The sequence below is a fragment of the Pogona vitticeps genome, chromosome 6 (assembly GCF_051106095.1).
Source record: "Pogona vitticeps strain Pit_001003342236 chromosome 6, PviZW2.1, whole genome shotgun sequence".
Classification (NCBI taxonomy): Eukaryota; Metazoa; Chordata; class Lepidosauria; order Squamata; family Agamidae; genus Pogona; species Pogona vitticeps.
In genome coordinates, this window is record NC_135788.1 from 112,737,007 (window position 1) to 112,751,329 (window position 14,323).

The window sequence follows — 14,323 nt, forward strand, 5'->3', positions numbered from 1 at the left end:
CACAGACTTTCCACCCCCCTGTTTTGTGGGGGAAAAGTGCGTCTTATGGTGCGAAAAATACGGTAATAATTGTGCACTTTTGAGTCAATTCTGACTTATGGTGCCCGTTTTCAGCGTTTTCCAGGTAGGGAATATGCAGAAGTGGCTACCATGCCCTTCCTCTGGAGGGGTTCCTGGGACTGTGCAGCTTGCCCAAGGCTACATAGACTGTCTCTATTTCACAGGAGGTACAGTGAGGAATCGAGCTCCCAACCTCCGGTTCTGCAGCCAGATACCTAAACCATCGAGCTATCCAGCCAGCTCTTACTAGTAAAGAGACCAAAGTTTGAAGCCAGGAGCCAGGGGCTTTGGGAGGCCAAGAAATGGCGTAAGGGGGCTGCCATAAAAGAAAGTACTATAACTTGCTATTCTGCTGGTTGTTTTCCTTAAGGAAACTGGCTGCATGGCTGGGGTTTCCCCGTCTTACGTTTACAAAGGGCTTTGCCTGCAGCAAAGAATGGAAAATTATACAGTAGTCTCAGCGGAAAGATGAGGGAGGGGACTTGTGAGTTGCAGGGTGGCCTGGCAGAGGCAGGATGCTCACACTGTCTTTGAGGTCACTAGTAGGGTGTAGGCATCCTGTTCAAAGTGAGACTTTTGTTTGCTCGCATTCATTACATTTGAAAAAAAAAAGGCAAAACACTGTTCCTCTACAGTAGGAGAGGACTGCAACTCCAGTTAGCTCTGGTGAACGTAGACGTATTGGACTGGAAACCTGCCAAAGACCAAAGAAACATGTACGTAGGCACTATTGCGGGAGCCATTGGCATAAAAAGAAACTACAGGTCACATCCTGGACTTACACACCTGTCGTTCTAAGAGTAAATGGTCTGATCAAGCTGGCAACCTGCCGACCTGATAAGAGACGGAGATTTTGGTCACTTAGCATGTAACAGGTTACTTCTCCCTGTGAGTATTGTCTTCCATTCCTTGCTAGTTTCGATGCAGGGAAGCAAGGCTACAAACACTCTATGGAAGGCCAGCTCATGGTAGCTTCTACGTTGTGGGAAAAAGGGCTGGACCACCAGTGGGACATCTGGGCTTGGACCCCACCCATCTGGATTCAGGGAGCTTCTCAACATATAAGGGTATTTTCATGTTTCTTTTTTGCTGTATTCTATACATCGCTGCATCTGCGTCAACCATTGATAGACAATACAGTACCTGCTAAGGCACTAATGGCTTTACATCTTCATCAGCATGCAAAGAACATAAACGTATCAGAATTCTCTGGCTGGTCCAAACCTGCCAATTTGGGGAGGGAAGGAAAGACTGGCTGCAACATTAGGCAGAGTGAGACAGCTGCCTTAGGCAGCTGATTTACGGTGTCATCAATGAGTAAAGAACATATAGTTAATTTTTTATTTTATTTATTTATTTATTTATTTATTTGATTTTTACCCCGCCCCTCTAGACCATGTCTACTATGCTTGTGTTTTATTGCCAGGAACAAGCAGAGGCACCACCAGGATTTCTCTTTTTTACTTATCGGCCACTGCTGGCTGTAGTATTTTGGGAAATATAATGTAAAAAAATACAACATCAAACATTTCCTTTTGACTAGGCTTCCCGAGTGCTCACTGGAAGGACAGATCCTGAAGCTGAGGCTCTAATACTTTGGCCATCTCCTGAGAAGAGAAGACTCCCTGGATAAGACCCTGATGTTGTGAAAGTGTGAAGGCAAGAGGATCAGGGGAAAACAGAGGATGAGATGGATGGACAATGTTATCGAAGCGACCAACATGAATTTGACCCATATCCGGGAGGCAGTGGAAGACAGGAAGGCCTGGCGCGCTCTGGTCCATGGGGTCACGAAGAGTTGGACACGACTTAACAACTAAACAACAAACAATGACAATACCAGAGAATGGCTTCAAGATGTATGATAAAGTCCTGTGGCTGAAGCTAAGGAAGTCAGCCCTGTAATACTAGGATAAAGTACAATTATATTCATTTTAAAAATCAGGAAAATCAGTTGCGCCTTTTCAGAATGTAAAAGTGAGGTGTAGATGTAAATGTGAAAAAATGGGATCTGCAGCAACGGCTACCGTGTATCCATCTCCTAAAGGTGTGTTCCCATTCACAGTCTATGCCATTCAAGCATGCTGTCCTGCAGGATCCTATAGTATAAGCAGTAAGAGATTTAGCAGAGGTAGCAAGATCACTTTCCGAACTCCCAGAATATTCCAGGCACCGTGATCAGTAGGTCTGTCATTTCTGATATAAGGTGGACATGTAACCACAGATCTTTCAGTGTGATGCCACCTCAAAAATAAATACACGCTTGGACTCATTTTGGACAGACCCATTAAACACTCTCATTAAGGCCCCTTCCTCCGGAAAATACAGTAACGTCCAATCCTTGCATCCAAAGCACGTGGGTTTCCGAAACTCTGACTCACCGGCTCACTCTCCCCACACTCCCCCAAAGCCTTAGCTAGTTGAGATAATGGTGACCCCAAATTAACGCCTCTGACTCACCCCAGAGAACAGTGAGTTCAGTGGACGAACAAGGCAGAACGACTCAGCTTCAATCCCTGGAAAGCTGCTTTTGCAGATTAACTGGGCCTGCCTCATACAGGCTTTGCAAAGCGGGGCGGGTGGAGGAAGGAAGTGTGGGGAGAGAAATGCATTCATCTGTGGGCGAAACAGGTGCTTCGTTGTAAAAAAAAAAAAAAAAAACTGCTTTGTTGCTCTTTTCACGAGGAGGTGCATTCCCCCCCCCGCCTCCTGCCCGTCCCTGGCAGAGCCCTCTCATAAGTATTTCAGGCGGCTGTCCTTTCTTCAGCAGCAGGATCTATGTAGCTTTGAATTTAAATAATATTTCCCTGGCTTTATCTTTTTTTTTAATCTGCTCTTTCTAACGTGACTGCATTTATTGCTTCCAGAAAACTGCTCTTACCCATTCTCAGTGGTGTCCGAATGCTAGAAGAGCAGGACACAAATCAAACACTTATTTCCCACCAATTTTTGCTGTGTGCTGTCAAGTTGCTTCTGCCTTATAGTGACCCGAACAGGGTTTTCAAGGTGAGATGTTCATGGAGGAGCTGGGATTTGAACGCACTTTCTCGAGTCCTAGTGTCGAGGTTTAAAATTTTATTATAAGGAATGTTAAATAATTAAGGGGGTGTAAAAAAAAAGTACCTTGAGAGATGAATTTTGGCATGATTGTCAATGATTGGTTTCATTCTGGAATCAACTCTTTTGGGGGAATAAACGCCAGCAGTGATGAACGGTGGCTTCTGATTTTTACCCTAGAAGTCTACAGAGTTCTTTCGGGCTCTTAGGGAGATGTTCAGAAGTCGGAATCCTTGACTGACCCTCTATCTGGAACACCACACAAGTTCGCTCCAAATATGTACAGACCTGCCGAATCAATAAGGTGCATGTAAATGTGGGCTTAATAAATGCATCTGCTCTAGTTAGGACTAACAATTGGAGGTTGTCAACGTTCTATATAAATGAACAGATATTATTCCACGATCTCCTTAAAATAATACCAATGAACCGGAGCTTAGAAAAATTATTGGGGGGAAAAATGACAATTCCCCGAAACAGCTATGTTGGGGGGGGGCAAGGTGGATTTTGGAAGTCACAGCCAAAACAAAGGTAACAGCTCCAAATTCTGAGATGAAAAATGTAGCATTGTGTTCTACAGAACAGTTGTGTGAAATGGATGGCTTCCTCTCTTTGTTCTTTGCTTTTTCTTTCTTTTCTTGCACTTCCATCTGCCGGGAGGTCTTTCATTTCTCAAAAGGATATAATTTTCACCTGGAATGTATGGACTTTTCTTCTTTTTGGCTCTCCTAGTCACCAGAGGGCGCTCCCTTAGTTGCAATCCTCCATATTAAAAAAAACACACACACTACACAACTGAAAGAACTATATTATTTTCTTCCGATGTTGAACCGCCTTTTCCCCTTCTGTTCTTCCCCCACCCTTCCCTTTTTGTCAAACGGAGAACAGGAAAAAGAAGACAAAGAGAAAGGAAGCAGGAGAATGGTAGGGAGACACTTAGCAGGGAGAAAGAATGGATAGGCAGGGGCTCAAATAAAAGAGAAACGGAGAGAGAAAAGGAAAAAAAAATATTGACAGAGCAACGGACAGAGGACGGCTGCTTGATGGAGAAGCAGGCATGGATTGATGGATGGATGACAGAAGTGACGCAGCTGATCTTAGCAGCCCTGTGACTCTTGTGGTCAGCCAGAACAGATAAAGAAGGGCAGAGGAAACAGGGAAAGAAAGAAAGAAAGAAAGAAAGAAAGAAAGAAAGAAAGAAAGAAAGAAAGAAAGAAAGAAAGAAAGAAAGAAAGAAAGAAAAGAAAGAGAAAGACATGGGATAAAAGAACAAGACAGCATAAAAAAAAGACAAGAGAGTGTTCCAACTTTAGACAGCCGTCCGGTTTGTTCCCTGCTCATTTCATTTGCTGCCATCCAAAGTCATTCCCTGATGTCGGGACGAGCCGTGCGGGCCGAGACAAGGAGCCGGGCAAAAGATGACATCAAAAAAGTGATGGCAGCTATCGAACATGTCCGCAGATGGTGAGGCCCGTGGGAGTGTGTGTGTATCTGTTCATTGGTGACGGTCAAAACAATGTGGGCAGATCTGCGGTTGGTTTATTCCTGCATGGGATGGCACTTTTGAACTTCCGAAGGATTGGGAGCTGGAGGTAGAGAGTGGATGTGTGTTTCCGAGGGTATGATTCGGGGTATGCACCCCCATCTCTTTCGAATGGCTTGGCAACCATACTTTGAGCAGCGCTTTCCAAATCTCCTTTTTTTTTTTTTGGAGGGTGGGTGGATTCTGGGAATGGTCATCCAAAAAAATGAACTTTTCAGAGATCTCCTGAAGGGGAGGCCCTCCAAATCAGGCGTTCATACTGTGTAGAGTGTGCAGTTCATTTCATGTGGTTTGGTGAACGTTCGCCCAGCGCAAACATTTGGAATAGGCCACATTGCATTCTGATATGTATATTTTATAACTATGCTTCAGTTTTCCCTGTTAGCTTGAGCATGGCGCTGGACGACTGGAGCCTAGGTTGGCTAGCAGGACGTTCCCCGTCCTTTTCTCTTCCTTGAGGATCCTCACAAAAGTACTTTCCCCCTCTCCTTTTCCTCCACGGCAGTCCAAGTGATCAAAAGATCTGGTTTCTGTTTCAGTGTACCTATGTCGGGGCACCTTTGCCTTATGTGATTTCGCCCCCACCCATAGGATTCTAGGAGTCCAAAAAAAGTTGCTTTCCCCAGGTTTATATAAACTTCTCCTGTGCAGACATGCACAGCTCCGCCCTGGCAACACTTGTCTACCAAAACTTGGTCCAGATGCCAAATGTGTTGTGGACGTGGCTGGTGCCATTGCTGAGCTCCGCCCAGAGGTAGTTAGAAGCTCTGGATGAAGCTGACTCTGGGACCATCCGGAAAAGAGACCTGTTGAGGGGTCTCAGTTTTTGGCTTTGCTTCTCCTGATGCAAGACAGAGGCAGGGGGACGGAAGGCCTGAGCGTGCTGTGGTTTAGAAATGTAGGCACCTAGTTGAGGGTCTGCATGTGATGTGGCTGCAACACTACCAGGTGAGACCTCAAAGAAGGAAATGGTGAATTTGCTGTATCTTTTTAATCTAGGGAAATAAACTCCTAGAAGTTTATAAAGGCCAGGGCAAGTGACACCTTTATTAGACTATTTACTTATTTAGTTGTCTTGCAAAGATATTACCTGCCTTCTCACTGTGTAAGGACCCCACAGCTTTGTTTGTTTGTTTTTTCCTGGAAGTCTGTTTCCAGATCAAAGTATCCAGATCACTCCCAACCCAACTACACCAGAGCACAGAATGCTGTCCTCTGAAGATGCCGGCCACAGAGACTGGCGAAACATCAGGAAGAACAACCTTCGGAACACGGCCAAAGAGCCCGAAAAACCCACAACAACCATTAGATCCCGGCCGTGAAAGCCTTCGCCAATAGACTAGCCATTGTTTTTAAATATTGCTGTGGCTAAAGGGCTTGAGTGTTCCTCTACAGAAACGTTGGGGCAGAAGCGTATCAACATCTACATAATTTTAATGACACCATCCTTAGAATTCTGTTCCTAAGGGCTGTAATTAGGGCAGGATGTCAAACTTTAGAAAGCCTCATCATCTCTAGAGATGAATCTACTTACTGGGGAGTGATAGGAAAAAATACATCCTTGCCCTACTCACTTTACTTTTTTTGGGGGGGGGGAGGAGTAGTAGAAAAACATTCTTCTCATTTTGCTCTTCCTTTTTTGCTGGTGGGGGTTCACACCCATATTTCAGGGCAGAATGAACTAGACATGGTGCCAAGATTTCTAGTTATGGCTCTGCTATTCATTGTCAGTTTGGTTTTCAGTGGATGCCTGCAGGCTCCGAGGTTTGCAGCTGGGTCATTGTGGGAAGTTCCCCGGAGTTTCAATAGTTTGTAGGGTTCATCCACAGGAAGTCCCGACTTATCCCATTTGTTATTGTCTGCTTCCTAGGGAAAAGCGGTGGGTGACTGTGGGAGATACATCTCTACGCATCTACAAGTGGGTACCGATTGTGGATCCCCGGGATGAGGTATGAGGGGTGATGGGGTTCTTGCCGTTTCCCCAAAACACTTCCTTCCCTACCGTCTGCCTTTCCTGATTTGCCTCTTCTTTCCCCCCCTCTTGAACAGGAGAAGAGGAGACTAGCAGGCAACAGTGATCAGAGGATGAAAGAGAGACGATCTCAGATTCCCAGTCCCCGGAGCAATGCTGCTTTGCTCATGTTGGACCTCAATGGTATATCTTGGAAGGTGGGGGAACAGGAAAGGGAATAAGTGGGCCTTATCTGCTTGGGAATCAGATAAAGCAGATAAAGACTGGGCCTTATCTGCTTGGCAATTGAACTCTTAACATCTGGCTTCGCAGCCAGATACCTAAACCACTGAGTTATTTAGCAGTTCACTGATCATACTGAAAGCTGAGCTCTGAAAAGCTGCTTAGAGTGAGGGAGTAGTAATGTTGACTTGTGATTCTGGAAGTGAACAGTTCAAAAAAGTAACTTTTCCAAGCACTGACTGAAAGATGTGTTGTTGTAAAGGACATTTTCCTTTATGGTGGCCTTTCGTGTCTTCCTCTGAGCGTCAGTTCCTCTGTTTTTTCTCTCTCTCTAGATGAGAACAGTAACCAGAGCTCTCTTTCGGAAACCTCTCTGCTGAAAGGGGGAGACACGAGCCCCAGCCCGACCCCGGACCGCAGCCAGACTGTAACCCCGACTCCCTTAGGAGAGCTGAAGGTGGAGGACTCGCAGCCCCCTTTGTTAGGACAGGAAGGAGGTAGGTTCAGTTGTGAAGTGTTTATTTATTTATTTTTATTTATTTTTTGTATTTATACCCCGCCTATCTAGTCATTTCGACCACTCTAGGCGGCTGTGTGTGTAGGTGAATGGACAGATGAAAACAGTGGTGCCTAGCGGTGGGAGCTTCACCCTCCCCTTCTTTTAATCCGCTCTCTCTGATTGTTCTTTTTTTTCTGGGTGCAGATTCTGGGGGGCTGCTTCTGGAGGGACAAGATGAGCCCCCCATGCTTACCAAAGAAGAACTCAACCCCAAGGCATCAGATCCCCAGGTGAGTTTGCTGGTGATGGAAAGTAGGGCCGATGATTTTAAAACAAGCCATTTGTGTAATCCTGTACCTACACTGTTCCAGTGGTTGATACGACTATCCTAGCTCCAGGTCTTGAAATCCTGACAGGGCACAAACGCTTGGAATCCTGGGATTTGTAGTTTAGTGAGGTACGTCGTATCTGCTTCAGGTTGCTACAGAGCTGTTTTGCAGGTAGTTCAAAATATATCCTCACACTTTGAATCCCAGCATCCTGTAGGACAGAATTGTGGCAGTGAAACTGGTCTCAACATACCGCAACTGCATCATGTCGATCAGCTCTAGATAGCACCATCTTTTTGTGTGGCAGCCTTCCATCATGCAAGCAGAATATTTCTCTGAAAGGGTTGGTTTGTCTTATTCAGGTTAGACTCTGTAACGGTTTCTGTCTTGCCCTTCTACAGGTTACATATGCATATGAGCACAACGCATCCAATCTGCATTTTTTAGGATCTTTCTATTCTGTCATGCTTTTGGGAGGAGGGATTTATTTAGTTGGAAGTATTTTATATCAAGTAATTATTTTCCTTTATTATCTTTATGCTTTTCTATTCTGGTGAACTGAAAGGTTGAATCGTTTACTGAATTATTCATTGCATGACTTCTTGTTCTGCATTATTGAGGTCCTGGTGTACTTTTGTTATTCGGGTTGATACAGATGCCTTTATTGAAAAAAATTATTTAACGGTTATCACCACAAGGTTCTTGGAGTTCCACTTTGTTATGTGAGCCACGAGAATGTTTAAATATTTAATCTGATTTAACCTAACGTAAAGAAAAGTACCCTGGAACTACCAGTCTAATGTTACTCATTGGTAAACTAGGCAAAGGGTTGGTGCATTGCCTAAACCAGAGCTTGGAAAAGTTACAATTTTTTTAAATATGTGTGACTGGTGGGGTGAGGTGCCCTGCCACGTGTGTGGCCTTTGGAAAACTACATGGCCCCTAACACTACTAGAAGGAAGGGACTGTTAAATCACTCCTGAGTAATTTTATACCTAAAAGCCCTGGGAAGATTGCCTTACATCAGAATCTATGTTATGGCACATAAGGAATTAAATCAATCAGGCTGGCTTCAGAAAGTACCAAGAATATGCAGCCATTGTAGTTGCTCCAGTGAGGCTGACATCTTGTTGTATGTCCTTTCCTAGACAACCCCAGTGGTGCTTTTTCGGCTGCTCCCGGGCTGCTGCTCTTGCTGCTGAGGCTCATGGGAGGCTTGCCTACCAGTCTAGAGGGAGCTTCCCTTTCGCCTTCTGACCTCTTGCCACGGCACGTGCCTCAAGAAGGCTCCGGAGTTGCAGTGCTGGTGCTCCCTTCCTTCCCTTGCTTCAAATGGCTTAATAGCATTAACTCAACACAGCATTTTACCATAATATTCCTTAGCAAGGCTAAGAGTGTGATCCTGTATATTAGTCTAGTGAGAAGGAATACCTTTTGATATCAGTAGGATTTACTTCCAGATCAGGAAGAGGGAGAAAGAGGGAGAGAGAGAGTGAAAGAGTAAAAGAGAGAGAGAGACTGATGAAAAATTTTGCAGGTCTTTTAAAAAAGCCAAAACCTAATTTTAAATTCAAAATTAACATATTTGATATTCAGAAATTTGAATATATATCTTAGGAATGCGGTCAGATTTCTTCAAGATACGGTTTCAGCTTGAACTTGTTGAGATAAGGATTGCCTCTAGGCTATTCTCACCTTGCTTGCCCTTCCAGGTGGTGGAAGCATCGGGTCCAGCAGAGTTCACAAAGGCCCTTGAGGAGTCCCCACCGGAGACAGAAGAGTCATCATCATCTGAGGCTCCCCCACTGAAACGTATCCGCGCTGAGACCCAAGGTTCAGAGTCCAGCCGGCCCTCAGAAGCTTAAGCTCCGGCCTGCTTCTGAACTTCCCACCTCTTTTGATGGGTGTTCGGATGTGCGTGGGGAGGGGGGACCTTACCAAGGAAAAATATATTCACATCTTGTCAAGCTAAAATATGGTGCAAGCTAACTCACCTGTTCTCTTCTCCAGGAATGGTCACCAATTTCATTATACTTGCTCCCCCTGGTGGGCTTATCATGTAAAACAGTGACTATTGTCAGCAAGTAAACACGGTGGAGTGCTTGCCTGCCCAGAAGGGCTGTGTTTCTTCACAAGCAGCAGTCATGTTAAGACGGTGTGTGAATGACCTACAGTATTAAAAGGAAATGTGGTGGTAGAGGATGGTACACTCAGAGATGTGTGGGAGGAATAGTGATGAAAGAGGAATTTTACAGGGGAAAATTATTAAGTCACAAGGAATTACACTTGAGTGGGAGAGGCAGTGGCCCAATTGTCAGAAGGACAAAGAACAAAAAGGGGTGGTTTGAAAACTCATGCCAAGGAAGTCAAATTCTTCCCAGGTTTCATCTCGTAACCTCGCTCTGGGAGCGAAAGGATATGCAACAGTTTAAAAGCTGCAAGCCCTCATGGAAGTCTGCATCTACCTAAGTCCAAATGTTGTCATCTGGAAACTCGCATTCTGCAAAGACATCCAAATATGCACATTAAGTGTATTTTGCTTGGTTTTGCATAACTGTATTGTTTCTTTGATTTAGAGGAGATCATGGAGATGTTCCGGAGGATTTTTTCCCCAGAAACGTGAGAACGAGAAAGCTATTGTTTAAAAATAACCAAACTCAGTGTCTTGTGATGTAAATCTCACACTCGGCTGCAGACATACAGGGTATGTGGCAACCACTTAAAACTGTTTTTGAAGGTCAAGCCTGTACTGAAATTATAGACTTCATCTCTAAATCCCTTTTGTCCAGAAATGGAGATCTCCTTTTCGGTTGTTTGTTCAAAACGGGAAAAATATTTCTCTAGAAATGTTTACTGTACAGTTGTTGTTGTTGTTTTTTTGGCATTCCGTTCCTTACAACTGAAATGTTCTGGAGTAAAGACCTGGTAGATTTCTAGCTGATCCTCTTCAAGGAATCTCAGACGCCACAGAAAGGAAGGAAGTCTCAAATGTAGAAGTGGGAACTGGAGGTTTCCGAGTCTTTGATTGAACTCTGTTTCTGGCAAAATTTGGGTAAGTTTACCTTTTGGGCTGCAACTCTCAGAATTCCCCAGTTTGGAGAATTTGGGGAACTATGGTCCAAAACACACACATATGTTTTCCAACGCTTTGGTCTTGGGAACAAAGGCACAGATTCCGTGCATTATTGGGAGGATATTGTTTGTTAGTATTCCCAGCTTCTGTGCCCAGAGATGGCTAGAGGATTTGTGAAAAGCAAGAGGTATTGGTTCGAGCCTGTGTTTGGAGAGCAGGAATCTGTCGGATTATGGAGGCAGTCTAGCTAGAGAATGAGTCTACATTGTGAGTTTGTGTGTGTGTGTGTGTGTGTGTGTGTGTGTGTGTGTGTGTGTGTGTGTGTGTGTGTGTGTGTGTGTGTGTGTGTGTGTGTGTGTCTGAGAGCAAGTGTGACCTGGGTCTGTGATTCCAAAGAATCGTGCTTTAAACAATATGGGTCAAATCCTGGTTGAGATATGCGTCACTGGGTGGTGGAAGCAGACTTCCTTGCTGCTTTTTCCCGTGGCAATCTTTTTTGATGTGCACAGTAACTCAGCTTGAAAACCTTTCTTTATTAATTTGGCCCCTTGGGAAAAAATGTTGCTCTCATGGTCAGCCCCCTCTCCCACTTTAACAAGAATGCTGGATAGCAATAGTTGACTGACCCATGTCACCAAACACATCTGGGTACAGGTAACCCAGTTTGCTCCCTGTTTACCTTCTCAAGTCTAAACCATGATCAGTCTAACCATGATCAGTCTTCTCAGTGCAATGCAGGTTTCAAGGGGTTGATCTCACTAGAACCTCTGAATTAGAAATCAGATTCAAATTAGCTTTCAAGCAGAACATGAGGAAAGAAAAGGAAACCAGCAGTTATGCTGGGTTAGGTATCTTGCGGCCCTCTGCATTTTGTTGGATTATATCTCCCAGTAGTCCTAGCTGGTACAACCGGTTGGATTATAGCACTCACAACCCCGCATGTGGGTCATGAGTGCTATAATCCAATAGGTTGTCCACCACTGATGTAGCCGTTATTTTGTTAGGTAAGATGTGGTTGACTAAAGTTTGAGGCACCACAAAAAAAAGCTGAAAATGGTCATTGAAGAATCTTACGCTAGTCTTCCATGGGACCTATTCCTTGGTTAAGTGAATATAGGATTGTAACCTTAATTGTCATAGTTTGTTACAAGGAGAGAACTCTTAACTATCCTAAGCTAATACAGTACTCACATGCAAGCAGAACTTTAACGTGGTTCCGGAACACATACAAAGTACAAATCAGATAGCAAGACAGCAGACAAGCACAGCATTAGGGAGGCTAGGCAAAATAAAGCAAACTTAATAAGGAACGCAAAACCAGACCAAAAGCAAATAAAAACGTCTCTGTATTCTCACTCTCATGTCTGGTGAAGTGGACATGTTCCACAAAAGGTCACATTAAAAGATAGCAGTTGGTTTTTAAGGTGTCACACAATGCCTTTATCTTCTTTTAATTTTTTTTGGCTTTGTTTTGGTTTTGTGTTCCCTGTTGATAAAACTTTGAAAACTACAGTTTTGTTAAAATAGCTTGGACCAGGAGTGAGTTATGGCCTTGTAAATTTATTCTCATGGAGATAAGACACAGATGGCATGGCCTTTCAATTAACAGGCATTTTCTCCTCCCTCTTTCAGCCTGCTCAATCTAGGCACAAACTAACCGGCTTGTGTTTCAAAGAGTATCTTAATCGTCACCCCCCATTTTCCAGTTTCTTAACAGAAATAGATACTTCATTTTGGCTGGGACTTTGGAATGAGGCCAGTGTGCGTGTTGGAGGTGCAGAGAGGACTTGAAATCTAGGGATTTGGAATTGTTTTGGAATACAGCTTTCCATTTTGAGGCTCTGAAATCAAGTCCTGTAACTTCCAAGCATGGCAGAATTCTGCCATGTTTGAAAGAAAGGACACGGCGGTTTTGTAAATGCATTTTATGCAAGATAAAAACAGGACTATAGGCACAAAGGAAATGGGTCTGCCATTACTCTCCAGCCTTCTTTCTTTGAAACTGCAAATGTGGCCTCCAGGGGTAGGTGGACTACAACTCCCATGATAAATGTCTTTTTTTGGCTACACTGGCTAGTTGAAGGCTCCACGTTCCTCACCCTGCTCTTAAGGTGTAAGTGTTTTCGTTTTGTCAAGCAACGCTGCAGCAGGAAGAAATCCTGCATGTCAATTGTCCTGTGCGACACGCGCACACGCGTGTGTTTTGCCACCACATCGCTGGCACTGGGGCGCTGCCGGCTGTGGGTTTGCCATGATCCGAACGCAAACTAGTTGTCTGCGAGCATCTTGTTGCGCACACTCCCCATTTCCTTGCATGGCTGCAATATCCATGTGGGAGCTTTGCCATGTTTTTAATGTGGGCTCTGAGACATTCCTTCATGATTACGCAAGGCGCTTAGCAGCGGTAGCTGTCGACTATTGTGTATTTTAGCAATAATATGTTAATATTGTTTATTTCTTTTATAAACATTTTTTTTTACATTTTCGATTTGACATTGTAACTTTCTCTGTCTATAAAGGCTGTTCCTCATCCCAAGCCTTGTGTATGTGCATTTATATGGGAAGAAGTGTGAATACACTTTTCAACAACACTGGGGTTGGTGCGCTGGACCCGTGTGGTTCAAAATCAATAAAATCAACGTACAGTATAATTCTTATGCCCCCCAATACAACTACAAGGTATAAACAGTTGATTCTCTCTCTCTCTCTCTCTCTCTCTCTCTCTCTCTCTCTCACACACACACACACACACACACACACACACACACACACACGCGCCACACATGCACGCACAGAGAGAACAGTTCTTCCTATCTGGGCTCTCTTCCATAGAGTTGACAATCCTTTCCACAAAGTACCGTGTGCAGTGGGCCTTAATTAATTAACTAATTAATTACCTGATTAAAGCATCAGATATTGGTATGCAAAGCACTCTTTCCAAAAGTGTAATGTGCGTGTTTGAATACCTTGGTTGATATCTGAATACAGTAACTGGTTCCCAACCTTTTCAGCATCGCACCCCCTTTTCGATTTTTGACCACCTCTCCCACTTCCCCACAACAAGTGCTTCTGATTCAATATACATTATTTTGATTTGCTTCATGGTGTCTTAGTATCATCATGACTTCCCTTGCTGCTCTTGCTGGTGAAAAAAGGCGGCTGGCAGTTCCTTTGAGCCCCAGTTGTGAAAGAAGGGGAAGAAATAAATCTGATGAAACGCATTAGCAGGGGCCATTCCCTCCTGGGATGTGAGATGAGGATGGCCAGTTTTTGGGAGACCGGGAGGAAAAAAATCCGATAAATGTACAGTACTAGCAAATGCAATTCCTCCTGGCCTGGGATGGAAAACTGAGATGTCAATATTTTTTTGCATCTGGAAGCCTTCGGGCCGAGAAAGGATGAACAGGTTGGGTGACCCCCGCCCCGTCTCTTCCAAGGGATCATCATCAAGACACCTGCAGGACCAACTCATGGGGGGGGGGGAATCTCTCGTCCATCGATCAGGACCCTCGGATTAATTCTCGCCGATCGAGCTGGGGGGGGAGCGCTCCGACCTGCCCCCCCCTTC

At 44.4% G+C, this 14,323-nt stretch overlaps 1 protein-coding gene and 1 long non-coding RNA gene across 2 annotated transcripts in view; both read left to right on the forward strand.

Moving 5' to 3' along the window:
• LOC144583411 (uncharacterized) overlaps positions 1-14,323 on the forward strand; it is a 409,702-nt gene that overhangs the window by 76,398 nt on the left and 318,981 nt on the right. The window lies entirely within an intron of this gene.
• Positions 378-13,291, forward strand: BCL7C (BAF chromatin remodeling complex subunit BCL7C). The gene is made up of 7 exons (XM_078377130.1): positions 378-1,127; positions 1,604-4,581; positions 6,531-6,609; positions 6,710-6,815; positions 7,190-7,351; positions 7,558-7,643; positions 9,395-13,291. Exons 2-7 carry the CDS (start codon positions 4,490-4,492, stop codon positions 9,545-9,547), a joined length of 678 nt encoding a protein of 225 aa, XP_078233256.1. The 5' UTR covers positions 378-1,127; positions 1,604-4,489; the 3' UTR covers positions 9,548-13,291.